The sequence below is a fragment of the Nelumbo nucifera genome, chromosome 1 (genome assembly GCF_055504915.1).
Source record: "Nelumbo nucifera cultivar China Antique chromosome 1, China Antique-T2T, whole genome shotgun sequence".
Taxonomy (NCBI): domain Eukaryota; kingdom Viridiplantae; phylum Streptophyta; class Magnoliopsida; order Proteales; family Nelumbonaceae; genus Nelumbo; species Nelumbo nucifera.
Genome location: NC_142649.1, coordinates 52,038,896 through 52,065,614, shown reverse-complemented (window position 1 = coordinate 52,065,614; position 26,719 = coordinate 52,038,896). Strand labels below are relative to the sequence as shown.

Sequence of the window (26,719 nt, the reverse complement as noted above, 5' to 3'; positions counted from 1 at the left end):
ATTGATCAACTCCACCCTAGCAAATCTCTTGTGTACTACAGGTCAGTTTTTAGGATGCCCCAAGCAGTGGTAAGGACTGAAAAGATTATGAGAGATTTCATTTGGGAACATGGGGAAGGGAAGAAAGATCACTTGGTTAGATGGGACAAGGTGGTGTAGTTGAAGGAGGAAGGGGGACTGGGCATTGGAAATGTTAAGTTGAAATATATGGCTTTGTTGAGTAAATGGCTTAGGAGTTTTCCCTAAAGAAAATGAGAAGTCCATGGGCTACCAAACAATGGGTGGGATGCAGGTTGCTTGCATAGAGCTACTTTGGCTGCTCCTTGGAAGGCTATCCACAACATTCTTCCTGTGTTCCTCACTCACATAAGGTATGACTTGTCTTTGGGTCAGAGAATTAGGTTTAACAATGGGTGGGATGCGGGCTACTTTGGCTGCTCCTTGGAAGGCTATCCACAACATTCTTCCTGTGTTCCTCACTCACATAAGGTATGACTTGTCTTTGGGTCAGAGAATTAGGTTTTGGGAGGATATCTGGGTCGGGGGTTTCTGTCTTTCATTCTCTCTTTGATCTCCCTAGATTTAAAGGAAAACTTGTGTGTGATTTTATCAGCTCATCCTCATCCTAATCAGGCTTGAATTGGAATCCAGTTTTTACTAGAAACCTTAGATAATCTTAAATATCTAGAGTTTCTGCTTTGCTTAGCCTGTTGAATTCAGTGGTCTTGGGGGATGGTGGTTCAGATTCTAGAGTGTGGGCCCTTAATCAAACATGGGCATTTTCTTGCAAGTCTTTTCTGAACTCTCTTGTAGCCACCTCTCTTTCTCCTTTCCCTGTTAAGGAGATTTGGTCTCAGCCTATTCCTCCAGGAGTCAATGCTTTCTGTTGGGAAGTGTATCATGGCTCCATTAACACATGATTTGTTTTAGAGGAAAAGACCAAATTACTGTTGGTCCCCAAGTTGGTGCTTCTTATGTAAGTTGTATGGTCTGCTTTTCATCTATTAATATCCTATCCTTTTGCTATCTTTATTTGGGAGTGGTTTTCATCTCTTTTTTGTTTGCAGATGGCTTTCCCCTGATAGTTTGGAAAGATTGTTTAGCTCTCATATTTTTAGTTGCTCTAAAAGAAGAGGCAGGATAATGGGGAGATGCACTAGACGGTGGCACATTGGATGAAAACTTTAATTCTCTTTGCTGACTTTAAGGTTGAAGATTTCTTCAGCTCGTGGGGACTAATAGTTTACTCTTCTTCTCGAAGACAAAAAGTACATGAGGCCTGGTCACCTCCATTTGTTGGATGGAAGAAATTGAACTTTGATGGTATTTGCATGGGTAATCCTGGACCATTAGGTATTGGTGGGGTAATCAGGGAAGAAGATGGAAACATTCTAGTCATATTCAGGTCCTATTCAACATGGAGATGTGGTAAGATCAGAACTGATGGCAACAGTGTATGGAGTAGAGAAAGCTAAAGAAATGGGGATTGATAGGCTGATTATTGAAGGTGATTGGAAAATAGTTGTGGGTTGACTGAAAAAGGGGAAGGAGTAATATGGCAGCTAAGGAATGAGTTCAGGCACGTCAAATAGATATCTAAAGACATGATGATCCAAATAAGTGGATTAGGAGATCTGCAAACAGTATGGCTGATGGTTTAGCTAAACAAGGAATTCAGAGACAATCTGTATTTTGGGCTGTTTTGTAAATATTGGGAGAGTTCTTCTTGGGCTTGTTGTCTCTGCCCACAACTTCTTGTTGTATTTCTTTATTATAAAATTAATGAATCAATTTGTGTTGCTGATAAAAAAAAGGGTTGCCTAGGTCCACAGATGAAGCTCAGCTGAACCTAAATGTGCCTTATTTGGCTTATTGTTATGTTCTGATGAGTTAACCTTAGGTTTGATGTTTCAGTAGGTAATTTCTGTATTTAGTTATTATGCTTATAATTTAAACCAGTGTTTTAAAAGGCATGGGGCGCGCCTCTAGGCGAGGCGCTCCCAAAACGCCCTGAGGTGTATGCCAGAGGTGCTGACACCTCTGAGCCATATACCTCATGCACACCTCATATAAAAAGACAGAAAAAAAAGGAAAAAAGAAAAAAAGGGAAAGGAAAAGAAAAGAAAGGGAAGGGAAGGGAAAGAAAAAGAAAGAAGGAGAAAAGGAAAGGGAAGGGAAGAGAAGAGGAAAGAAAGTGGTTCGCCCTCGGCCCCTTTGGTTGGGGGGCGAAAGGGACAGGAAGGGAAAGAAAAAGAAAGAAAGAGAAGAAGAAAATAGAAAAAGGGAAGGGAAGGGAAGAAAAGATAAGAGGAAAGAAAGTGGTTCGCCCTCGACCCCTTTGGCTGGGGGGCTTCGGCCCCTAGGCCCCGCCCCCCTTTTCAAGGAGGCTTCAGAGGTGTTACCTATTTCTTTCCTTTATTTTTCCTCTTAAGGAGGCTTAAGAGGTGTTACCTCTTAAGGAGCCTTTTCTTTCCTTTATTTTTCCTCTCATTGCCTAACCCTCTAATCTTTTTTTAAGTAGCCAATTTGTTTGCCTAAATTAGGTGTACCATAGGTGTTACCTATTTCTTATTTTTCATTTCTGCTGTATGATTTATACAGTTCCTTCCACCCACTCTTGACCTATTTGCCTTTCCATTGCATTTGTCCATATTGGCTTGTCCTTTTGTGTTTCTTTCTTCCTTTTTCTGGTCTAGATTTTCCCTGTTTTGTTTTTACATCTACTAACTTCAAAGTAATTTCTCCTTTCTCTTTCATTTTCACGCTTATTTGATATATACTGGTTCCTTGTGTCCGAGATGACCAAGAGTATTAAGGTTTTGCTTACAAGAAGGAGGTATTCCCTTATCTATTTTCTAGATTGATGACTGTCAAGAGGTGGATGTTTATCTTGAACCTGCAGGTTTTTCTCTTATGGGTGAAATTGATTAATAAAGACACATATTGTGTCTTGATTTTGTAGAGATTTATTTTTGGTTTGAAATAAGTATTGACTTGCCCTGCACCTGAGTGTTGGTTGAAGGAGATTTTGCTATCTCTGATTATATTTTTTAACAATTCTTTTCGTAGTTGCTATCCCATAATATTCTTCACTATTTTCTAGAAGTTTTGACTTATGGGCGTGCACATGCATGTCTATGCTTTATATACAAAAACGTGTACATGTGCATCAGATGTTCTTTTTTAGATTTAATCTCAGTTCTTGTGATGAAAACTGAAAGAGAACTTTACTGAAAGATAAAAAGGCGATGTGATTTAATCTTTCCTTGAAATTAGTGTAGCCAATGCATCTTGCTAACATAATTATAAAAAAAAAAAAATGCATCTTGCTAACACCTAGGTGCTTTTTCACTGTCAAGGTGATCCATCTACAAGGCGGCCAGAATTCAACTTCTTGTAGGAGAAGGTTGCCTCTCTGAGGTCTACACCTAGAACTATGGCTTCCGCCTTTGATCTTTCTGTTGTTGTTGCATTTAATAAATTCTTTTTGTTTTTGATGAAGAAAGATTTTTTCCTAATAGAATATAATATAGTCAAAATTCTGGAGAGTTGGCTGCCTAAAGGAATCACATTGCTAGAAACTTGAATAGAATCTAAATTCCTCTTTTACTTGACTTAGAAAGTTACCTTAACTTTGACCTTACAGTGTCATGGATGCTTATGGGAGTCCATCGAATGGTGGCTGCTCTGTGATAGAAATAACAGGAAAGCCCAAAACTTGATTTTCTGCAATCTTTTTACCCAAAAGATGTTTGTTTTCTCTCTGTTTTCTGTATTTCTGCTTTGAATGCTACAACTGTTTTCATCATCTTTCCTGGTGAGATAAATTACACAATCTCTTGATTTTTAATCAATTTCTACTTGTTATTCTCTGTTTTGTATTTGATTTCTACTTGTATTTAGTGACAGGTTTTATTTTTCTTTCATTTTCTCTGATTATATCATTCCTTTCTTTGTAGTTTGGGGTGTAAGATGATTTTTCCCTTAAGCAAAAGCACTTTCACAATTATACTTTTTGTATAGTATATGATTCTGTTGAGAATAGGTTTAATTCCCGGAATTGCTTTGTTTGGTTTAGATAAATGACCGTTATGAGTTCCCTCTGGAACTAGACCTCGATAGAGAGAATGGAAAATACCTGTCACCTGAAGCCGATCGAAGAGTTCGCAACCTTTACACGCTCCACAGGTACCTTCATGATGCTTCCCCTACAATACTAGTTCTCAGAGGAGTAATTTATATAATTTAAGTTGGGATGGGTTGGTGAAGTATGATACCTTTGACTAAGAGAGGAATATATATATTTGTGTATATGTCAATTTTTTATTTTGTTATGTTCAGGTTCTTACTTTAGTTTGTTTGCAGTGTTTTGGTTCACAGTGGTGGGGTGCATGGTGGACATTATTATGCTTTTACCAGGCCCACTCTCTCTGATCAGTGGTAGGTATAGCTAGAGCTTATTCACTGAATATTTTTGTTTGGCTGTTGTTAACTTTGGGAAAATTTGCTGGTTAATCAAATGCATTCAACCGTAGCAATAAAAAAAGCATTTTTCCGTAGCTGCACTATTTTAGGTGGTAAAAATGGGCTATTAAGTGCAGACACCTGCAATGGAAGTATCCTACTATACACATGATTTTAAGAACTCTGTTTTCCTCATTTAGATTGAGGAATTTGATATTCCTCATCTCTAGCAATTGTTTCGATGCTGATTGAACTATAAGCTGTTTTTGATTGATCATCTGTACTATATTTATGGTTTTTTTCCCAAACATCCCCCTCTATCGTTTGGTCTCTTTTTCTTTACTATTTTCCAATTGTATTGTTCACCTCGGAGTTTTAAATGTTTAAAGTAGCTATTTTGCTTCCATATATTTATTGTTATGCATACTTTTAATACACTTTTGTTATTGAGGGCCATTGAATGGTGTAATGGTAAATTTGAGGTTGACAATCACGAGAACATGGTTTTGTGCTTGAGAGCGGCCACTTTATGCAAAAAATGTCAAAAGCAAGGATTAAAGTATCGGATACGGATACAGATACACTTTGGAAACACATCGATACGGACGAAAATATGGTAACACTTGGATATGTTCGGAAAATGCATACAAATTCCATAAGTATATTAACATTAACATCACTAAATCTAATGCCAAAATAATCACAAAATAGTGTATAAATACATGGATACAAACGAAAATATGGAAACACTTGGATACGTTAGGAAAATGCATACAAATTCCATAAGTATTGTTAACATCACTAAATCTAATGTCAAAATAATCCCAAATAGTGTATAAATACATAGGAAATGTATATTTTTATGGTATATATGAAAAAATACATTACAATTATTATACTAGGATGCATAAATATCATACAACTTTATTGATATTACATACATTAATCAAGAGTCCAAGACATATATTATATAGTTTTTTACAAATTAATACATACACAACTGTTATTATTTTATTTCATATTAAAGTCCAAGGCAAAAAAACATATGCAACTATTATTATATTAATCATTTTATATTTATTTTTTTAATTTTAACATTAATAAAAAAGGTCAACTAAAAATTTAATTCTCAAATTTTTGGTAAATAATATTTTTTTTTATTTTTGTAAACAAAAAATGTCATTATAAAATGTAAATTAAAATATCAATTAATAATTTACAAAAATATATAATCTTAAAATATATCAAATTTATTAAAACTTCGAACATACATATCATATGTAAATTAATATTTTTTAATTACGAAAATAATTATTCCATTATTAATATTTTAATTTCTTTAAATTTTTAATTTTTTGATATAAATGTAGATTCATTTATATTATATTCTCAAATAATTTGTAATTTGTAAATAATAAATACATTGTTATTTAATACAAATTAAAATTTTAATTAATAATTTCTAAATTTTTTAAGATGCATATCATGTGCAAATTTATAATTTTAAGTACTAAAATAGTTATTTTATTTATATAAATTTCTTGAGGTTAAAAATCATTTTTTGATATAAATTTGGATTTGATAGATTATATGTTCTATTAGTTTATAAAATATTAAAGGTGTGTTTAATTATTGGGCGTAGGTGTCTTGGGTTCGAATCACGCCACCCTCTAATTTTTATAGCGCGTTTTATTACAGGCCCTCGATACACCTCCATATCGCTGAGTATCAGACCGTATTGGATGATACTATACGATACACACAGATACGGTGGCGTATCGGGCTGATATGCACGGTTGAAAGGATACACTTCCAGTCATAGCGTATCCAGTATCTGTGCCTTCTGATACCCATATGATATACACTCTGTATCGGGCGTATCGTACCAATACCTTAATCCTTGGTCAAAAGTTATGTCTGTATCCAGCCCACCCCTCCCAAAACATCAGAGATATATTGAATCATTATTTGATAATGATCTTTATCTTAATTTCACTATTTAGGATCTCTATCTGTCATGTTTGGTCCTGTATCACTGTGACTGTGTTAGCACTCTTTAGTGTTGTAAAATCTGATAGCGATTGAGTGATTGATGCTTTTAGGTTCAAATTTGATGATGAGCTAACAAAAGAAGATATGAAGAGGGCACTAGAGGAGCAGTATGGCGGTGAGGAAGAGGTGACACATTTTTAATCAAACTTACAAGTGCTTTTTGCATATAAAAATGCATCTCTATCTAGATAAGAAAAATTTGCGCTTCTCAATGGTAACCTTGATTACTGTTTTATTTTATTCTGCCTTTTCTCTTTTTGCTCGACAGTTGCCACAAACGAATCCTGGCTTCAACAATACTCCATTTAAGTTCACGAAGTATTCAAATGCATATATGCTTGTATATATACGGAAAGTGACAAGGAGAAAATAATTTGCAATGTGGATGAGAAGGATATTGCTGAACACCTTAGGGTAAGATACTTCTTCTATGTATCGTAGATTTGAATTTGTAACTTGACTGTTTCTGTGAAGATTTTAATAGAGGGTCTTCAATAACATATTTCAGATAAGGTTGAAGAAAGAACAAGAAGAAAAGGAGCACAAGAAAAAGGAAAAAGCAGAGGCACACCTTTATACTATTATAAAGGTTATGGCTTCCAAGATTGTCTTTCTTTGTTATTAGCTATCATTGAACACTCTATGCTAAAGCATTTGATTATTACCTCTAGGTTGCTCGAAATGAGGATCTTGTAGAACAGATTGCAAGGGATATATATTTTGATCTAGTGGATCATGACAAAGTTCACAGCTTCCGTATTCAGAAGCAGATGCCTTTCAACATTTTCAAGGTACTTGCTTAATGTTTCATTTGCATCTGATTTCAGAAAGTTTAATTTGTAGGTATTTTGTCAATCAAGAAATTAATTGTTTCCATTGATCTGTTATTGATAAAAAACGTTTCCATTGATAGTGGTTCACTAAATATCAAATTATTTTTCATATCTTTTGTATGAGGGATGTGGGCAATGAAGTGGGTTTGTAAACTGAGGATGGTCCCATAAGGATGAGTTTTTTTTTTTTTTTGATAAATGAGTGCAATTTTATTAACCATAGAAAGAGTGTATTGTGTACAATCAGCTTAAGAGGGGGCGCGAGATGTTACCTCCCCCTGGAACTTAGCATTAAGCAAATAAACACACACTAGCTTGAATTACAATTATAAGGTAGCCCAAAACAGGTCAACCCTTGATACCCCTTGTTTTGCCAAAGAATCAGCGGTTGCATTGGCAGATCTGCTAATCCACTGAAACCTAACTGCCATATTTCTTGTACGCCAGTTAACATTCTTCAAAAGATCCCTTTTACCCCGCAAAACTATTTCTGGATTTGTCAGCCAGCCCACTACCACCTTGCTGTCTTTATCTCTTAGAATCCCTCCTATGCCCGAGGGCCCTGGATTTCCTTGACTGCTTCCGTCAAAATTCTATTTTACCATTCCCTATGGAGGGCGTTCTGATTCTACTTGTAGTTTGTTCTTTGTGGAGGCTATGGATGCCACTACTATGCAATTTCTCCTTAAATCGTCAAAAGAGAAATCCACAAACAAGTTTGAAGTTTTTAGCCAAGAGGTTGCCCTTGTATTATAAACTCCTCTACTTCAGCAAGGCTTCTTTCCTTTTCTTGAAAAATTCTAACATTTCCCTCCTCTCATAAAGTCCACAAGCTAGCTGCTTTAATGCACTTCCACATTAGCTTCCCTCTCTATCAATTTCCCAAAGGCTGATGGAACAAAAGACAGGCAAGTTCCACCTGCACCCAAATAATAATGAAACCCAGTTCCAAATATTGGCAACAAAAGAGCAAGATATTAGCAAATGGTGATATTCCTCGCTCTTCACTTTACACAATGCACCAATTTGCGGACAAGCACATATAGGGTTTTTGCTTTTGCAAGTTTTCCATACCCAACAGAACACAACTATTTTTAGAGGAATTGGCCTTGACCAGATTTCTTTAATAGGAAAGATTGGAGACTGGAGAGGAGAGGGTAGAGTAGAGAGAGGCACAAGTGAAGGAGCCATCGGGTCATTGTGCTTGTGTTTAAGGATGATGAATTTGCTTGTGTTTCAGAGCTCTTGTTCCTTCTAGGGATGAGTATTAGTAACTTTCATTGTGCTTTGCTTGCCATTATTAATTTGGATGGAAATATTAAACATTTTGTCATTTATTTATGTTATGGGAAGTGATTTAAAAGGCACGCCTCAAGCGCACCTAGGCACACAGGCGAGGTGCATTTTTAGGGTAGGTGCCTCGCACAAGTCCTAGGTGCAGCACTTTCAAAAGGCATACAAGGGGTGTGGCACAAAGGTGACTCGTAGAATCACGAATGTAATATGTTTTGCATCACATTAGCTACTTGAAATAATGCAATTGAGGAAAAAAGAAACTGTGGGCTTTACATGCTTGAAAATGTTTTATATGTTTGATTTTATTTTTAAATTTTCATTTGAATATGCTTCACTTGTTATGCTAATGTATTTTACTTTTATATAATAAGTTTTTTAAACCATTAATTTTAAAATTAAGTTTATATTTCTTATTAATACTATGTTTAATATTTTTTATTTTTTTGCATTTCTTTTGATTTTTTTGGCATTTTTTGAATTTTATGACATTTTTTTTTTATTTTTAGCATTTTTTTAATATTTTTTTTGCCTTGCGCCTTGGGTGCAAATTGGCCCTTGTTCCTTGCGCTTTTAAAACACTGGTTATGGTTTGAAAATTCCTAGCATGGGAGAATAGATTCTATGTTCAACTGTCACTTGGGTTTTTTTTTTCTTCAGACTTTATTCATTTAATGGACTTCTGTCATCAATGACTGCATTGCACCATTTTTTGTTATATTGCTATAATACTCCTTTCATGTTCTTTCTGTCATATGATCTGACTTGCATGTTTTCTTACAAAGACCTTGTTACATCTTGGAAGGTCCAAGAAGGGCTTCGCCTTGCGCCTTGACTGCATTGGAAGAGTTCCTCCTAACCACCAAGAAGGGCTTGAACTTATGTCATGAACATTAAATTATTGTTGTATAACAAGAATCTGGCTGAAATTATGGGATCGGTGGTTCAGAGTTAAGCTGTTTAACTGTTGGGTTTTTGGCTTGACATACGTTGATTTTATAAATATACTAGTAGTACATTAATAAACGTCATTGGGTTGCTATGTAATTTTATTTCTGTTTATTTCTGCTTATCCAGTTCTTAATTGATGTAATACTTTGTTAGAAGAGGTAACACCTCGTGCCTCTTCATGGGTTTCCTGTATTCCCTTATATTCTGATTTAATAAATTATTTTTATTCATAAAAAAAATTAATAAACATCATTTCCAAGAGTTCCACCCCATCCCTTGTGGTAATGGTTTTTGAGTTTACATGTCAAATGCAATTATTGGAACAAAGGCGGCTCATAGAATCAGGAAAGTAATATGTTTTACATTACATTAGCTACTTGAAGTAATGCAATTGAGTGAAAAAAGAGATTAGAGGTTTTACATGCTTGAAAATGTTTTATATGTTTGATTTTATTTTTAAAATCTCATTTGAATATGTTTTACATCTTATGTTTATGTATTTTAATTTTAAATAATAGGTTTTTTAAAACATTTATTTTAAAATTTAAGTTTATATTTTTTATTAATATTATGTTTAATTTTTTTGATTTTTTTGAATTTTCTGACATTTTTTTTTATTTTTAGAATTTTTTTGTATTTTTGCGCCTTGCTTCAAAAAGGCGTGCGCCTCGCCTTGCGCCTTGTGCCTCAGGTGCAAATTGACCCTTGCACCTTTTTTGAGCCTTGCGCTTTTAAAACATTGGGATTTGCCAACTTGTTGCTATTGTATTGATTTGAGAGTGAGGAATGGAGGGGGGAATGTGGAACCCTTGATCTCAGCCTTGGCCATAGGAGAAATCCATAGTTGTACTCTGTTTCTGATCCAAATTTCCAGTGACACCAAACTTCGTTTCTGTATAAGCTGTCAGTTGGTCCTAGGAGGTGTCAAAGATGGGTATGCTACTCAGAGTTACCGTATTAGCATTTACTTCTAACAGCCTGTGGTATGGGTGAAACTTCCAATGAACTACAGTTAAGCAAGTGTAAGTGCCTCTATGCCTGTGTTGAAACTACTGTTTAGCATTGAGAATCAAAACTTGAGATTTGTCTTTATGATTAATTTTTAATAATTAGATTCCTTTACAAGGATTGGGACGATATTATTAGGATCTATTAGTATATATTAAAACAAAGATGGTCTCTCCCTTATCTCCTTACCCAATTGAGGCTTCTCCTTGCTCCTTAAAATACCATTCCTTACACTCTCAACTTGCCACTACAGCACCCCTGTTTTCCTAAAATCTCTCTCACTCTCACGTTTCCAATCACCTAAATCATCTCCTCTCCTAAAAATTTTCCTAAACCATCTCCCTACCTAATTTCTATTTATTTCCATCTCTATCTCTATCCACCTTGCAAAATACATGCACTTAATTTCTCATCAATATATTAAATTATTAACGTTTATGTTAAAACTTTTTTGGAAGAAAGTTTAAGGAAAGTTTGAGTTAAAATTTAAATATTGAAATAAGATGAGTAAAACATATCTAAAATAATAATAAGGGAAAAATATATAATGCAATAAGACAAATAATAAAAGTAAGGTAAAAAATTAATAATTAATTAAAAATCTTATCATAATTATAAAAAATACAATTTCAAAATTAAATACAGTCAATTAATTAATTAGAATTGATAATTTATTACTTAATTAATTAATGTTAAAAAAATACTTTTAATATAAGTAATTATAGTTAATTAATTACTAAACTTTCCGAAAAAGTACTTTAGTTTTAAATTACCATATTTAATGAATTACTTAAATTATAACTATTGTTATTTTTATTAATGTAAAATAATTTTACAGCGATTAAAATAATAGTAATTATAACTAAATTATTACTGATAACTAACTTAAATTATTAATTAAGTATAAATGTAATTAATAATTATGATAATTATTATTGAAAATTACCATAATTTTTGTAAATTTTGATACTTAATTAGTTCTGAACTGTTTGAAAAAGTAATTTAATACTTAATAGTATAAATATAATTAAATATCTCCAATAGTAGCACTCAACTTGTAATTAGGACCAATTGGGGTTTTAGTAGGCTTGCACCTTAATTTTTCAACTCATGGAGTAAATCTAGATTATAATTTCTTTGAGAAATGAAAATTCCTTTCTTTGATCTTGCAACTTCATTCCCAAGGAAACATTTAAGATCTCACCAAGATCCTTAATTTCAAATTCAAAAGCAAGGATCACTAATATCCATTTTTTTTATCCTTAATTTCAACTCCAATCCCAATAGAAATAATATCATCAACATGCAGGATAAACATAGAGACACGTGCATTGACTCTTCCTATGAATAGAGTACGATCAGCTTGAGATTGTGAAATTTCAAAATAGCCCTTTTAAATCTATCAAACCAGACTCAAGGAGACTATTTGTGTCCATATAAAGCCTTCCGTAGATGACAAACTTTCCCTTCACTGTTAGTGAGGTATATAAACTGCTTCTTGTAGGTCCTCATTGAGGAAGACATTCTTTACATCTATCTGACATAGAGGCCAAGAGTAGTGGGTAGATAGAGACGTAATCACCTTGATAGAATGTCTTAACCATAGGAGCAAATATCTCCTGTTAGTCTATGCCATAATTTTGGGTATACCCCTTCGCCACCAAACAAGCATTGTATCTATCAATTGAACTATCAACCTTGTGTTTAACAGTGTATACCCCCATCTGCACCCAATAGGAATCTTGTCCTTGGGAACGTAAACAATCTCCCAAGCTTGGTTGTTTATGAGAGCCTCCATCTCCTGGTTCATAGCCTCCTTCCACTAAGGTAAATGCATTGCATCCACAACAAAACGAGTAGAAATAGAATAAATAACGGAAATATAGACACAATAGGAGGGTGAGAGAGCATCATAGGAAATAATAATGGGGTAATTGGTTTTGTATTACCGTTTTCCTTTCCGGATGGCATAGGAAGAACAAGATCAGATTTTGAGACATTAGGTTCAATAGTAGATGTGTTTAGATTGTGTTGGACACTCAACATGAAGGGTCGCCTTCTTACTGTGCTTGATAAAAAACTACTGCCAAGTAGGAGAAGTAGATGGATAGGTAGAAATTGGAGCAGGAACAAGGAAGCAAAAGGGAGTCTGGTATTCACTAATACTCTCCCCTTGAAGAGAAGGATGCGATGATTGGAAGAAAGGCAAGGACTCAAGGAAGGTAACATCCTTAGATACATATATCGTTTCAAAATGAGGTTTCTCATTCTAGAATGTGGACTGAAACATCTTTTATCCCTTATGAACATTAGAATAACCAAGGAAGATACACTTGATGGACTTAGATCAAACTTATGTCTAGAAGGATTAATATCATGAACAAAGCGACGAATACAATCAAAGACCTTTAGGGGTAAATTAAACATTGATTCATCAGGGAAAAGGAGTTAGTGAGGATACTGAAGATTTGATGTTCTTGATGGAAGTCATTTATAAGATACATTGCAGTCTCAACATCTCTCGATAAATGAGTGGGAATATGCATCTGGAATAATAGTCCTTGCGCCACCTCAACCACATGTCTGTTCTTCCATTTAGCAACCCCATTGTGTTGAGGGGTATGGAGCACATGATCTTTGATGAATAATTCCCTTCTCGTCAAGAAACACTCATAAATGTTTTTCAAAATACTCTTGAGCATTGCCAGATCTAATGATTTTAATTCTTTTCTCAAACTGTTTCTGCCCCATATTCAGAAAATTCTGAAAATTGTACCTCATCCCAACTCTTAATCAAATACAACCACATATGCCAAAAAAACTCATCAATGATTATCAAGAAATGCTTATATTCACCCATGCAGTATGTAGTATCAAAGAAAATGCAACATTACTTCTGTTACTCATGGAATATGTGGTTGTATATTTCTTTGACAAATTATAGACTTCACATTGGAAATTCAAGTTTGACACAATTAAACAATTTTGGAAACAAAAGTTTCATGGAACCAAAAGACATAGGGCAAGACAACAATGCCATAATTCTAAAAGACCCAAAATTTCATTAGGATGGGACTCAATCTGGCACAACAATCCTTGTTCAGATGTGTGATAAAAAGGATAGACTCCATCAGCCTCATGTCCACTTCCAATCATCCTCCCTGTGTTCAGGTCCCTAGAAGATACAATGAGTAGGAAAGGTCATAGAACAATTATGGGATTTTGTAAAGGAACAAATAGATAATAGGTTTTTATGTAACTGAGGTACATTAAGGATAGAGTCCAAGGTGAGGTTGTTGGTAAGTGTGGCTTCACCTAGACCGGAAATTGGAGTTTGAGATCCATTAGCTACCGTAATTTTACTCTTCCTTGGAACTATATGAGGTGAAGGAAGAAAACATACCAGTCATGTGGACACTTAGCCCTAGGGTCTACAATCCAAGAGTTGTTAGAGGAAAAACAAGCAAGTGCAGTACCTGTCTTAGCACTAGAATGACTGGTATGTTGGGATGAGGAAAAGAGAATTCACTTGGTCAGTTGGGACCAAGTATGTTCCCAAAGGAAAAAGGAGGTTTGGGGGATTAGAAAGCTGAAATTATTTAATGAAGCCCTCCTAGGTAAATGGATCTGGACTCCATTATCCCTTGCTGAGTAGAGGTCTGATAGAGGGGACCGGTAGCAGCTAAATATGACACTGGTAGAGGGGACTGGGTAATCAGTTCTAATGTCACTTCCTTAGGGTTCTCTCTTTGGAAGAAGATCATGGACATTTATGCCTTGCTGAGTAGAGGTCTGGCTCTGAAGTTGGGAATGGGCAGCGATTAAGCTTTTGGAAGGACAAGTGGTGTACTGAAAGGCCATTGGCAGAGATGTTCTCCCAATTGTTTCTTCTTGCAGACAATCAGGAAGCATTTGAGGGAGCTGTTTGAGCTGATATTCAATCAGGCCATAAACTTGCTTGAAGAAGACAGCTGGAGCTGGAACTGGAGTGCAGATGGAATATTTTCAGTGAGGTCCTTTGCAGAAACTTGTTAGAGGGAGACGGACCTGAACTTCCTGCTGCTATTATTTGGAAGTCGATAGCCCCCACCAAAAGTAAATGCTTTAGTTTGGGTGGCTGTCTTGGATAGTAGATGCCTAACCACGAAGAGCCTGGTGAGAAGATGAATGCAGTTCAAGAGTTACATTGTGTTATGTGGTCAACAGGATGAGGAAAGTAACCATTTGTTTTTACACTGTTTTGTTTCTGTTTGTTTATGGAGACACTTCTTAACTTCTGTGGGTTTATCCTGGGCCATGCCAAGTACAATGTTGGATCTGCTATGGTGTTGGAATCTCAAAGTTCTATCCAAGTTGGCTAAAAGTGTACGGAGAACTTTTCCTGCAGCTGTGATCAGCACCATCTGGGCGGAAAGAAGCAACAGATTATTCCAGAACAAGGCAAAAGATGTAGATAGTCATATTTCCATTTCCTTTGGCAAGTTGGTGTCTTGGATTGCATCTGTAAAAGGTCTCCAAACCAGGGTGTTTGGAGCCCTTCTGAGCTCTAGAAGCCTTCTTGAGTTGTAATGTATATTGGGCCCCATGCCTAGCTTTGGCTCTTGTGTGGGGCCTCTTTGTATTCTTTTTTTATGATTTTAATAAATTTACCTTACCTTTTTCAAAGAAAAAATCAGTACTAGTGAATGTAGATGTCCCCCACTCTTTTGTAGGTGTAGCAAGAGACTCCGAAGTTTATCCATCAAATCAGAGTGGTCTAGGGAAGAAGATGAAGCAGAAATGGGCTGAACGCCACTGCCAACAGTGGCCAAATGAGCATTACCTTTCCTCCTTGTCTTCAACATTGGTTTCAAATAAGGATTTAATTTCCAACATCTGTCCTTGTTATGTCTAGGCTTCTTACATTACTCACACACCACATCTTTAGGCTTTTCATTGACAGTGTGCTTGTTTGTGCTTTACTTGAGTTTAGATGAAATAAAGGTTGAGTGCTCAGTCACCAGAGGTTGCATCATTAGTAGCTCTTCTACTCTCCTTCCCCTGCAGCAGGGAGTAGGTAGCTGAAAGAGCGACAATATCTGCACTAAGAATGTGTTGCCTTGTAAAGTTAAACACAGGATTCAATCAACCAGAAAGTCAAATACTCTATTCTCCTTAATATACCTCTGGTACTGCTCATTGTCTATAGGGTCTTTTACAAAACCTTCAAGTGTTCTATTTCTTCCCAAAGTGATTGTAGGGAAAAAACACATGGGCACTGATCTCTCCCCTTGACACATACTACAACTTCTCTTTGAATTTGATGCACTCTAGTTGTATTCTTAGTTTGGGAGTAGGTAGCAACAACTCTATCCCAAGTATCTTTGGTAGTGGATAGGAACATATAGATACTGGCAATATGAGGTTGAATTGAGCAAACCAACCATGACATTACCAACAAGTTGTCTTTCTCCCATTTAGCAAACTTTGGATCTTCAGGCTTCAACTTCACTTCCTTGCCTGTAATAAATCCCAACTTACCTCTTCCTGTGATGGTAAGTTAAGTTGATTGAGACCACTCCAGAATGTTTGTCCCATTGAGTTTCACTATTGTTATCATGCTATTGGAGGTCTCCACATTTCCAACTTGCATTGGAAGTACTCGACACATCCTTGGTCAAAACACGGTTGAAAGCAAAAAATTAAAATTGGCTAGTGGCAAAATAGGAGAGAAAAATCTCCCCAAAATTTTCTAGGGTTTAGAAAAATATGAGGCATCTTCCCATTAATCTAGAAACTTAAAATGAGCCAAGTGAACTAGGTTTCATGCTGAAAAACTCCTTCAATATTATAGAGAAAGGCCCAACGTTGAATCTAGATTTTTAACCGATTTTTGCTGGGAACCACAGTATCTTATAGAAGCTTCAAATGACTACAAGAGTCGTACAAAAATGTTTCTAAAATCAGTGGTCTGACGCCAGCTGGTCTCCCTTGTAGACGGAGTCAGTAAAAAATGTCTGCCCATGACCAAGAGGTGCTCAGATACCAAGTTGATACCTAGGAGCTCTGATACCAAGAAGAAGAGGATTTGTTTGATTGTGGTGTATTGGCTACTATTTACACCCACAGACATAATATTTCTAATCTGAGAACAAATTAAAATAGTGCCCTTATTTGGTGGACCGACTACAAATGAGTTTAAAGACAAAAAAACCGTTACGATGCTATTTATTCTGAACATATTTGATACTTATGCACTCTAGCATCTGAGGGCAGTTACTTTGTGCAAAAGAAATGCCAAAGTTTAGGACCATATCCAGTCTATCTCTCCCAAGACCCCATATAGCAGGTGCCTGGGACCAACATTGAGTAATGGCCTTCCTTTAGGCATTGTAGCAACAAAATTATCTGGCAATGCTTCTATATGTATTGTTAGTTATGCTTTTGCATCACAGATTTCTGTTGCAAAGAGTTGATCTGTGAACATTAATTTGAGGAGCCATATGTCTTTTAGTCACTACTTGTCTGTTCATATGAGTACCACTAGTCTGATCATTTTCATTCTTGTTAACGTTATTTGTCATCATCATCTTTGACTATCATTTAATGTGTTAATATGAAGCTAATTCTGTTAAAGAAGATATAAAAAAAAAGCTTATTCTGTTAGAGTTGTGGTCTTTCCTTGATGATTTGGTGGTTGTCAACCTAATATAACTGTCAACAGGAGGAGGTTGCAAAAGAGTTTGGTATACCAGTGCAGTTCCAGCGTTTTTGGCTTTGGGCAAAGCGTCAAAACCATACTTATCGCCCCAATCAGCCATTGACGCATCAAGAAGAAGCACAATCTGTGAGTACTTTCTGCTGTTATCTATTGTCTATGTATGATATTCTACTCTTATGTTCTATGAGTTATTATGAAGCAGAAACAAATATGACCTATAACTTTGTGTGGGGGGGGGTTTAGGCCTGACCCCACGACCTAAACCTTAAATCTAGGCCTAGTACAATCAAAGTCAATGCCCAAGTTTACCAACCCAAGCTTAGTTCAAGCTAATCCTATCACCACTTTCAGCTTATGTGAGCTTGGTCTGGTCTAGGCAAATTGGTTGGGCTTGAAAACCTTCCTGGAACTTATGTTTTGCATTTTAACTTTTTATTTAGGTTTTAGTCTTTTATTTTTAATTTTTGGTATTGGGCTTGGGCTTCTATGAGCTAGGTATGACCTAGGGAAATTGGCGGGCATGGTTTTCAAAACCGGACAATCAAACTGGAAAAACTAGGAACTAGTCAGGTGACCGGTTCTGTTTTACCCCAGAACCATTATTTCCCCAAAAAATGTTGATTTGGTCAGCAAACCACTGACCCAAGTGGTCGAACCGTCCAACGGTTTGTCTGTTATTTATTTATTTTTTTAATTTTTTATTTTTTGTCAAAACGGGCCATCCATTCAGTTCGAAATGGTCGAACCTTGACTTGGCAATCGGACCCCCGATCTGTTCATTGTCCGGTTCAATTTTAAAAACATTGTTGGTGGTGGTTTGAAAGCCTTCTTGGAACTCATGTTTTGCAAAAGCCCAAGCCGAGCTTGCCCAAGTTGCACCCCTACCATCGTTCTAATAATTTTTAGGTTCCATAAGAAGAGGGAAAGACCATATATATGTAGCCACAGGAACCTATTGTCTTCCACCTCTTGCAGCCCTATTACAATGTCCCTTCAGGTGTGTGACTTGCAGCCCTATTACAATGTCCCACTTCTTCCACAAAGCAGCCCACTAAACAGCACTTGAAGCATTTTCTTTCCTCCACCACCTTAGAACTAGTGACAATGCACATGGTAACCATGGCTAGATCCTAACTCACTGTTTCAACAAAGGATTATTTAGATGAACCCTGCAACCATTATAGCCTGGCCCACTGTTTTGGGCAATCCTTTGACAACACCGGCTGCCAATTGTAGGCAACCATGGCACAACCATTGAATCCTAAGTCAGGGCTACTGCATCAAAACTGTTTAGATACAAACAAGATACAAGAAGTGAATGCCATGACCTTTGTATCCGTTCAGTGTGAACTGTTGGTTGCTGTTTTTTCTGAATTAGCCATTATCATCTTGAGGATATTAGTAGAAGTGGTTGCAAATATTGTAACTCTAAAAGTGATATTTAATGTTACAATTTTCTTATATTGGTAAATAGCTTTAAAGTATGTATGGAGCACATGTTTTATTGCTCATATAACTTCTATAGCTCTGTATTTTTAATATTGTTGAGCAAAGCAACTACTACAATCACAGGAGACCATGTAAGGAGAAATTTACATTCTTTATGATGACTTTTTTTCCCCTTTTTCTTGGTAAGCCTTAATTAGCTTATAGTTTTGGTTGGATTACAAGTTTTCAGCCAGCAACGTATTTCCATTAATGCCTTTACCAAAACATATTTCTAGCATTGCTTTTGATCAGTAAAACCGTCTGTATTGATGGTATGATTTTTAATCAATGTTTTAGCTTTTGTTATATATACTTTTAATTTTAATTGGTTTGAACATTGTACATACATGGAAAGCAGGTGTAGTAGACTATTCTGTTATCAATTTCTTTACCTGTTTATTATATCCCCAATTTGATTAATTTTATATATGTCAAAAGTTCTCAAGGATACAATCTTTTAGTATAAGCCTTTGATAATCTTAGATCCAGGTAAGTTTTGCATGCTTGCAGAGGGGGTGTCATTATATATCTATTATTGATTTATATATCTGTTGATTTTTTCTTTAATTGAATGAGTTTTATGTAAATCTCCTTATGACTATTATTTGGAATTCACAGCTAGGTGATTTTGTCTGTTTTGCAATCATATATATTTTGTTTTGGTCAATAACCGAGATTTCATTAAATGATTAAAAAAGGAGTACATGGAAGGGGAGCTAAAATATCTTAACTCCCCACAACTGTCACCCAAAATACAACAACAGTTACAATGAGATTTCATTAAATGATTAAAAAAGGAGTACATGGAAGGGGAGCTAAAATATCTTAACTCCCCACAACTGTCACCCAAAATACAACAGTTACAATTGAGCCCAAAAAATAGAATTCCTATTCACCCCTTGTCTAGATAATCCATAAAAGAATTAACACTTCTTTTTATCCACGTGCATCGAACTTCCATGTCCTTGGTCAACCATTTATATTTCCTTTTTTCATTGCTGTAACTCCAGAGTCTTGAATTGTCTTAGTAGGAATCTTCTGAACTAAAAAATAATATGAAAGAAAGTAGTTTCTTGAAGAGAGAAGGAGAAGAAGAGAAGAAGAGAAGTTGAAAAGAAAAGAGAGCAATAATCTCTCCGCCCCCTTCACTTGTTATTTATACTAAAATAATAGAACAGTACAAAGACAACTATGCCCTTATAGGGCGGCAAAACATAAAACAACATATATAACACTCAAAAACATAATAAAATTTGGACTCACATAACTACTGTGGTCCCCACCTCCTATCTAACAACTAACATAAAACATCTACTCAGAAAAACATCATAAAACTAATTAATCTTCAACACTCCCCCTCAAGTTGGAAGTAAATGTCACACATTCCCAACTTGCGTAGATCATGTTCAAGCTTGTTTTTTGCCACCCCTTTAGTGAGAATATGAGCCAGCTGCAACTCTGAAGAGACATAAGGCAAACAAACTTCTCCAGTTGTTAGCCTTTCTCTTATAAAGTGTTTATCAACTTCAATGTGTTTTGTCCTATCATGTTGATCTGGATTGTGGGCAATATTGATTGCAGCCTGATTGTCATAGTATAACATTATAGGTTCCTCTACTTTCACCCTAATCTCACTCAAAAGAGATCTAGCCCAAATAAGTTCCGATTTATTGTTGCTCTCTAACACTAGGAACATTGAGGACAATGTTCATCTCAAGTGTGGGGGAGTTAGACTGTGGCTATGCACAATCAGCCCAACACTTATATACATGCATTGACAGTGAAAATCCCCTCGAGATCATTGATGTTTATTAGGTGAATTCAAAGAGGGAATACAATGAGTTGAGGGAGACCACTGTATGTGTTAGTTTTTATTATTGTGAATGATCCAACTGAGCACAATGCATGAAGTTAAGGGAGCTGAATATGACTTTCATCATGACCAGCCCTAACTACCTTCATGTGTATGATGCACTTGATTGATTTATTAATGATCACTCAAGCTAGTCCATATCTGAATTGCTAATGCATGAGGTTTGTTAGTGGTGTTAGTGAAGGGGTATTTCAGTCTTTGTACTTGTTGAGAATGCTGATGTGTACTGTTATGTTAGTTCGAGTGCCTCTTACTTAAAGAAGGGCACTCAAGTCTTTTTCAATAAGTCAATAATATAATAATAGGTCTGGCCGAATCAAGGGATTAACTTTTTTCCCTAATTCGAACCAGCCTTTCTCTCTTTTCTCTCTTCTCTCTTTTCTTCTTTCCTCTCCTACTTCTTGCTGTCTACTTTACTCTACAGTCAACGAACAAGACAGAATTCTATGGCAGGTCAAACTTCAACATGGTATCAGAGCTAGGTTCACCAAATCAGACTTGCTAGAATTCTGCCTTCTGCGCATTCGAATTAGGGTTTCACTTGGGGTTCTCAGTTGTGAGTTGGAGACTGGGAAAAGGGCTGAAAAGGAGTGATCGCCCTCTTCCCTAGGAGGTCTCTATGCCTCCGATTGTGTCGTTGGTGATTGGTTGCTGTGGTTTCTAAGCCCTAGTTAGGGCTGGTACGTGTGGTGCAGTGGTGTCTCAGCCCTTCGTATGGTTGGCCTTCAGGCGATGAGGTAAAGTTTTTTTATATATTTTTTTTTGTTATGGAATACATGAGAGGTGTAGTACAGTTCGCATGATGGGTTCTCAGATTGCAGTATGCTAGGGTTTATGCTAGGGTTTATTCTGGTTTGTGTGTGATTCGAATGGCAATAGTGTCTACTTAATGGTGAAGCTTCCTATAGTTGTGGATTAATGTTGGTGGTGTTACAAGTGTGGTTTTCAGCTTTTGATATCGCTGAAATCAGTGTGTAGACCTCGGTGAGTAGGGGTTGTGGTGTTGTAGTTTTCAACATTTAATACTGCTGAAATCAGTGTACAGACTTCGGTGAGTAGGGTTTGTGGTGTTGCAGTTCTCAGCTGTTGAAATCAGTGTGCAGATTTCGATGAAGTGTCTGTGTGTAGTGTGCAGTGTGTAGTGCTCCTAATTCAGTGCTCAGAATTAAGGGAGTTCGGCAATGGCAGATAACAGTGATAGTAAACCTAGTGTCATGATATCTACTGACTACCTGAATGTCCAAATGACCTCCATTAAACTGAATGGAGAGAATTATGTCCCTTGGGCCAAGTCTGTAGAGGTTTTTCTGAAGGCGAAGAAGAAAGTGAAGCATATAAGAGAGGAGAAACCCCCCGCTAATTCTCAGGAGTATGAAGACTGGGAACAGGAAGATGCACAGATCATTACATGGTTGTGGAACAGTATGGAACCCAAAATCAGTGTGAACTTCATGTTTCTTGACACAGCCAAAGAGGTGTGGGATCATGCCAAGAAACTGTATTCAGGTCAGGATAATACCACTAGGGTATATCAACTGTATCAGGATTACTTCAATCTGCAACAGGGAAATCAGAGCCTTGAGGAGTACTATGCCAATGTGAGGAATATCCGTAATGAGTTAAATGTCTATCATCCTCTCACTTCAGATGTCAAAGTTCAACAGCAACAGCGAGAGCAGCTTGATGTAACACGGTTTCTGGTGGGGCTGAAGTCTGAGTATGAACCAGTACGAGCCCAGATACTAGGGGGATCTGCTCTTCCATCTTTAGAGGAGGTGTTTGCTCGTCTTCGGAGGGCTTCCATTGGATCTATGGACTCCAATGTCTCCGATAAATCAGCATTTGCAGTGTCAAGAGGCCGAGGTGGCAGAAGTGGGACTCGAGGAACCCAGCCTGGCAGGAGTGGTAGTGGTGGATCTACACACATCCGTGGTGGTGGTCGTACTGGAGGCAGAGATTCAGGGGGAGCTCGTGGTAGAGGACGTGGCTCGGGTCCACGGAAGTGTACTCACTGTGGTTTGGATGGACATACCATTAACTACTGCTATGACTTACATGGTCCTCCCTCGACGTGGGCCAACCATGCCATGACTAGTGACACCAGTTTCAGCCCTACACAGGAGAAACGGTCAGCTGACCCGATGCCTTCTACTCCCTCAGATGGTCCAGGCAAGGAGATGGTGAGTGTTCCTCGTGATGAGTATGAGAGGTTTGTTCAATCCAAGTCGCAGCAGAACACAGCTTCCTTTGCACACTCAGGTATGGCTTGTTTGGCATCCACACCCAACCCCTGGATTATTGACTCTGGAGCCTCCGATCACATGACGGGAACTCCAGGTGTGTTTTCATCTCTCACTCATTGCTCAACATCACAATCTGTTACCCTTGCTAATGGCTCCACGTCATCTATCTGTGGTGTTGGTAATGTTGACCTAGACCCTGTATCCCTATCCTCTGTTTTATATGTACCTAAGCTTCCATTTAATCTTATGTCTGTTAGTAAGCTGACCAAGTCACTTAAGTGCTCCATCACTTTTTACCCTTCTATGTGTGTTTTTCAGGATCTCAAGACGGGGATGAAGATTGGTGGAGGGCATGAAGCCGGTGGACTGTATTATCTTGATGGTGGTGGACGAACGTCAACGGCTCTTCAGTCATCCATTTCTCCTCTCCAGTGGCACTGTAGATTTGGTCATCCTTCGCTGAAAGTGTTGCAGTCCTTAGTCCCTTCATTGAGTCAACTTTCTGTTTTAGATTGTGAGTCTTGTCAATTTGGGAAACACCATCGTGTTCCCTTTCGTTCTAGGGTCGATAACCGTGTGTCGAGTCTTTTTTCTTTAATTCATTCAGATGTTTGGGGTCCTTATAAAGTGATGTCATATAATGGATACCGATATTTTGTTATTTTTGTTGATGACTGTTCAAGAATGACGTGGCTCTATTTAATGAAAGAAAGAAGTGAATTATTTTCCATCTTCCAGAAATTTTATGCTGAGATCCGCAATCAATTTGGTGTTCACATCAAAATTTTCCGTTCTGATAATGGTCGTGAATACTTGTCCTCATCTTTTCGAGAATACTTGGACCACCATGGGATTATACACCAAACTTCATGTACCTATACTCCGCAACAAAATGGGGTTGCTGAGAGAAAGAACCGCCATCTTGTAGAAACGGCACGCTCCCTCATGCACCACATGAATGTTCCCAAAACTTTTTGGAGCGATGCAATGCTCACCTCTTGTTTCTTAATTAATCGGATGCCCACGTCTATCCTTGATGGTCGTTCTCCTTTTAGTGTCTTATTCCCCAACATGTCTCCGTTTCCGCTTTCTCCTCGGGTATTTGGGTGTGTCTGCTTCGTTCATAATCTGAGTCCCGGGACTGACAAGTTAGATGCACGTTTCCTGAAGTGTATCTTCCTTGGTTATTCCCGAACTCAGAAAGGGTACAAGTGTTATCATCCTAGTTCTCGTCGTTCCTTGGTATGTGCTGATGTTACATTCTTTGAGTCTACTCCGTTCTTCGTGGGGTCCGGTGCTGCTGCTTCCCCCACATCACCACCTCCTCTTCCTCTTCCTGTGGCTGATCCACCTCCTTTGGTTCCAGTCATGCCTACGTCCTTGCCTCCGGTGCCACCATTGGTTGACCGTCCACCCATCCGTCACGTGTATACACATCGCCCACGTGTACCGGCTGCAGCTCCTCCAGCTTCATCACCGTCGACAGATCCAGCTCCAGCTTCGACACCAGCCTCCGACCTAGATCTTCCTATTGCCTTACGGAAAGGTAAGCGTACTTGCACCCTTCACCCTATTTCCAATTTTGTTTCACTTACCCACCTCTCCGCTTCCCATCGCCAGTTCATATCTTTGTTATCCTCCGTGGTTGTTCCTAAGGATGTCCAGGAAGCCCTTACCTCTCCAGAGTGGTGCCGTGCTATGGAAGAAGAGCTCTCTGCTTTGCATCATAATCACACTTGGGATCTCACCGCTCTTCCTCCTGGGAAGCAGGCTGTCGGTTGTAAGTGGGTGTATAGTGTTAAGTACTTGCCAGATGGTCGTGTTGAGCGCCTGAAGGCGCGGCTGGTTGCCAAAGGGTACTCCCAAACCTATGGCATTGACTACACGGAGACGTTCTCCCCGGTTGCTAAGATAGGATCAGTTCGTGTCGTCATCTCCCTTGCAGCTATGTCTGGTTGGCCTCTCCATCAGCTCGATATCAAAAATGCCTTTTTGCATGGGGATTTGCTCGAGGAGGTCTACATGGAGCAACCACCTGGGTTTGTTGCTCAGGGGGAGGATGGTAAGGTATGTAGACTTAAGAAGGCTATTTATGGACTTAAACAGTCCCCTCGAGCATGGTTTGGTAGGTTCAGTGAGGTGGTCAAGAAGTTTGGTCTGAAACAGTGCCAAGTTGATCACTCTGTCTTCAGTCTTGACTCTTCGGCAGGTAAAATAATATTGGTGGTGTATGTGGATGATATCGTTGTGACTGGGAATGATAAAATGGGCATTGACAGATTGAAGGCATTCCTACAGGAACACTTTCAGACAAAGGACCTTGGCAAGTTGAAATACTTTTTGGGCATAGAGGTAGCAAGATCTAAGCATGGCATTAATTTGTGCCAGAGGAAATATGTGCTTGATTTACTGGAAGAAACAGGATTGTTGGGTACTAAACCGGCTGAGACACCTATGGAAACAAATACGAGGCTGAGCAGTGATATAGGTGAAGTGTTTGAAGAGCCTGGCAGATACCGACGACTTGTAGGCAAACTAAACTATCTAACCATTACTCGGCCAGATATTTCATTTGCGGTTAGTGTGGTGAGTCAGTTCATGCAGAAACCTTTGGTCCCACATTGGAATGCAGTGCTAAGGATTGTGAGGTATCTGAAAGGAGCTCCTGGTCGTGGTTTGCTGTACAGAAGTGGTGGAAAACTGGTAGTAGAAGGATACACCGATGCTGATTGGGCAGGTTCTATGTCTGATAGACGATCTACCACAGGCTATTGCACCTTTCTGGGGGGTAACCTGGTAACATGGAAAAGTAAGAAGCAAACAGTTGTGGCAAGAAGCAGTGCAGAAGCGGAATATAGGGCCATGGCACATACTGCTTGTGAACTAGTGTGGCTGAGGAACCTTCTACAGGAGATAGGATATGACATCAGTACTCCAATGAAGCTCTACTGTGACAATCAGGCAGCGGTTCATATCTCTTCCAATCCAGTGTTTCATGAAAGAACCAAGCACATCGAAGTTGACTGTCATTTTGTGAGAGAGAAGGTGCTGAATGGGGTGATAGAAACTGCATATGTTAGTACGGGAAACCAGTGGGCAGACTTGTTTACAAAAGGCTTGAGTCGGGGGAGAGTGGACTACATATGTAACAAGCTGGGATTATATGATATATACTCACCAGCTTGAGGGGGAGTGTTAGTGGTGTTAGTGAAGGGGTATTTCAGTCTTTGTACTTGTTGAGAATGCTGATGTGTACTGTTATGTTAGTTCGAGTGCCTCTTACTTAAAGAAGGGCACTCAAGTCTTTTTCAATAAGTCAATAATATAATAATAGGTCTGGCCGAATCAAGGGATTAACTTTTTTCCCTAATTCGAACCAGCCTTTCTCTCTTTTCTCTCTTCTCTCTTTTCTTCTTTCCTCTCCTACTTCTTGCTGTCTACTTTACTCTACAGTCAACGAACAAGACAGAATTCTATGGCAGGTCAAACTTCAACAAGGTTCAACAATTGAAAAAGGCAAAAGAAAAAAAAAAAAGAAAAAGGACAAAGTCCAATTGACTCCGCTGTCATTAACTGAATAGTAAAACTAGCGGTTTATGATATGAGTTTAGTCCCAACTCCGCTATTCCGAGCTGAATAGTAAAACTAGCAACTTGGAATACGAGTATTGTTATCTGCCTCAAGCTTGTGACCAGTGTGAGATGGAGCATAAAATGCACTCACACCAAAAAAAAAAAAAAAAGAGAAAGAAAAAGAAGAAAGAAGAAAATACCCCGTGTGAGATGGAGCATAAAATGCACTCACACCAAAAAAA

The 26,719-nt window shown here is 37.7% G+C and overlaps 1 protein-coding gene across 8 annotated transcripts in view; it reads left to right on the top strand.

Moving 5' to 3' along the window:
• Positions 1-26,719, top strand: part of LOC148803264 (ubiquitin C-terminal hydrolase 12-like) — a 39,103-nt gene that overhangs the window by 3,731 nt on the left and 8,653 nt on the right. For 4 of the 8 annotated variants that reach the window (XM_088896746.1, XM_088896745.1, XM_088896739.1 and 1 more), the window contains 7 exons: positions 4,079-4,188; positions 4,366-4,440; positions 6,567-6,642; positions 6,785-6,930; positions 7,025-7,105; positions 7,188-7,307; positions 17,305-19,374. In XM_088896746.1, coding sequence (XP_088752872.1) covers positions 4,079-4,188; positions 4,366-4,440; positions 6,567-6,642; positions 6,785-6,889 — 366 coding nt within the window. In that variant the 3' untranslated portion in view covers positions 6,890-6,930; positions 7,025-7,105; positions 7,188-7,307; positions 17,305-19,374. Of the gene's footprint in view, positions 1-4,078; positions 4,189-4,365; positions 4,441-6,566; positions 6,643-6,784; positions 6,931-7,024; positions 7,106-7,187; positions 7,308-9,447; positions 9,833-17,304; positions 19,375-26,719 lie in introns of those variants that run through there. The other 4 variants (XM_088896741.1, XM_088896742.1, XM_088896740.1 and 1 more) reach the window with 3 other exon arrangements.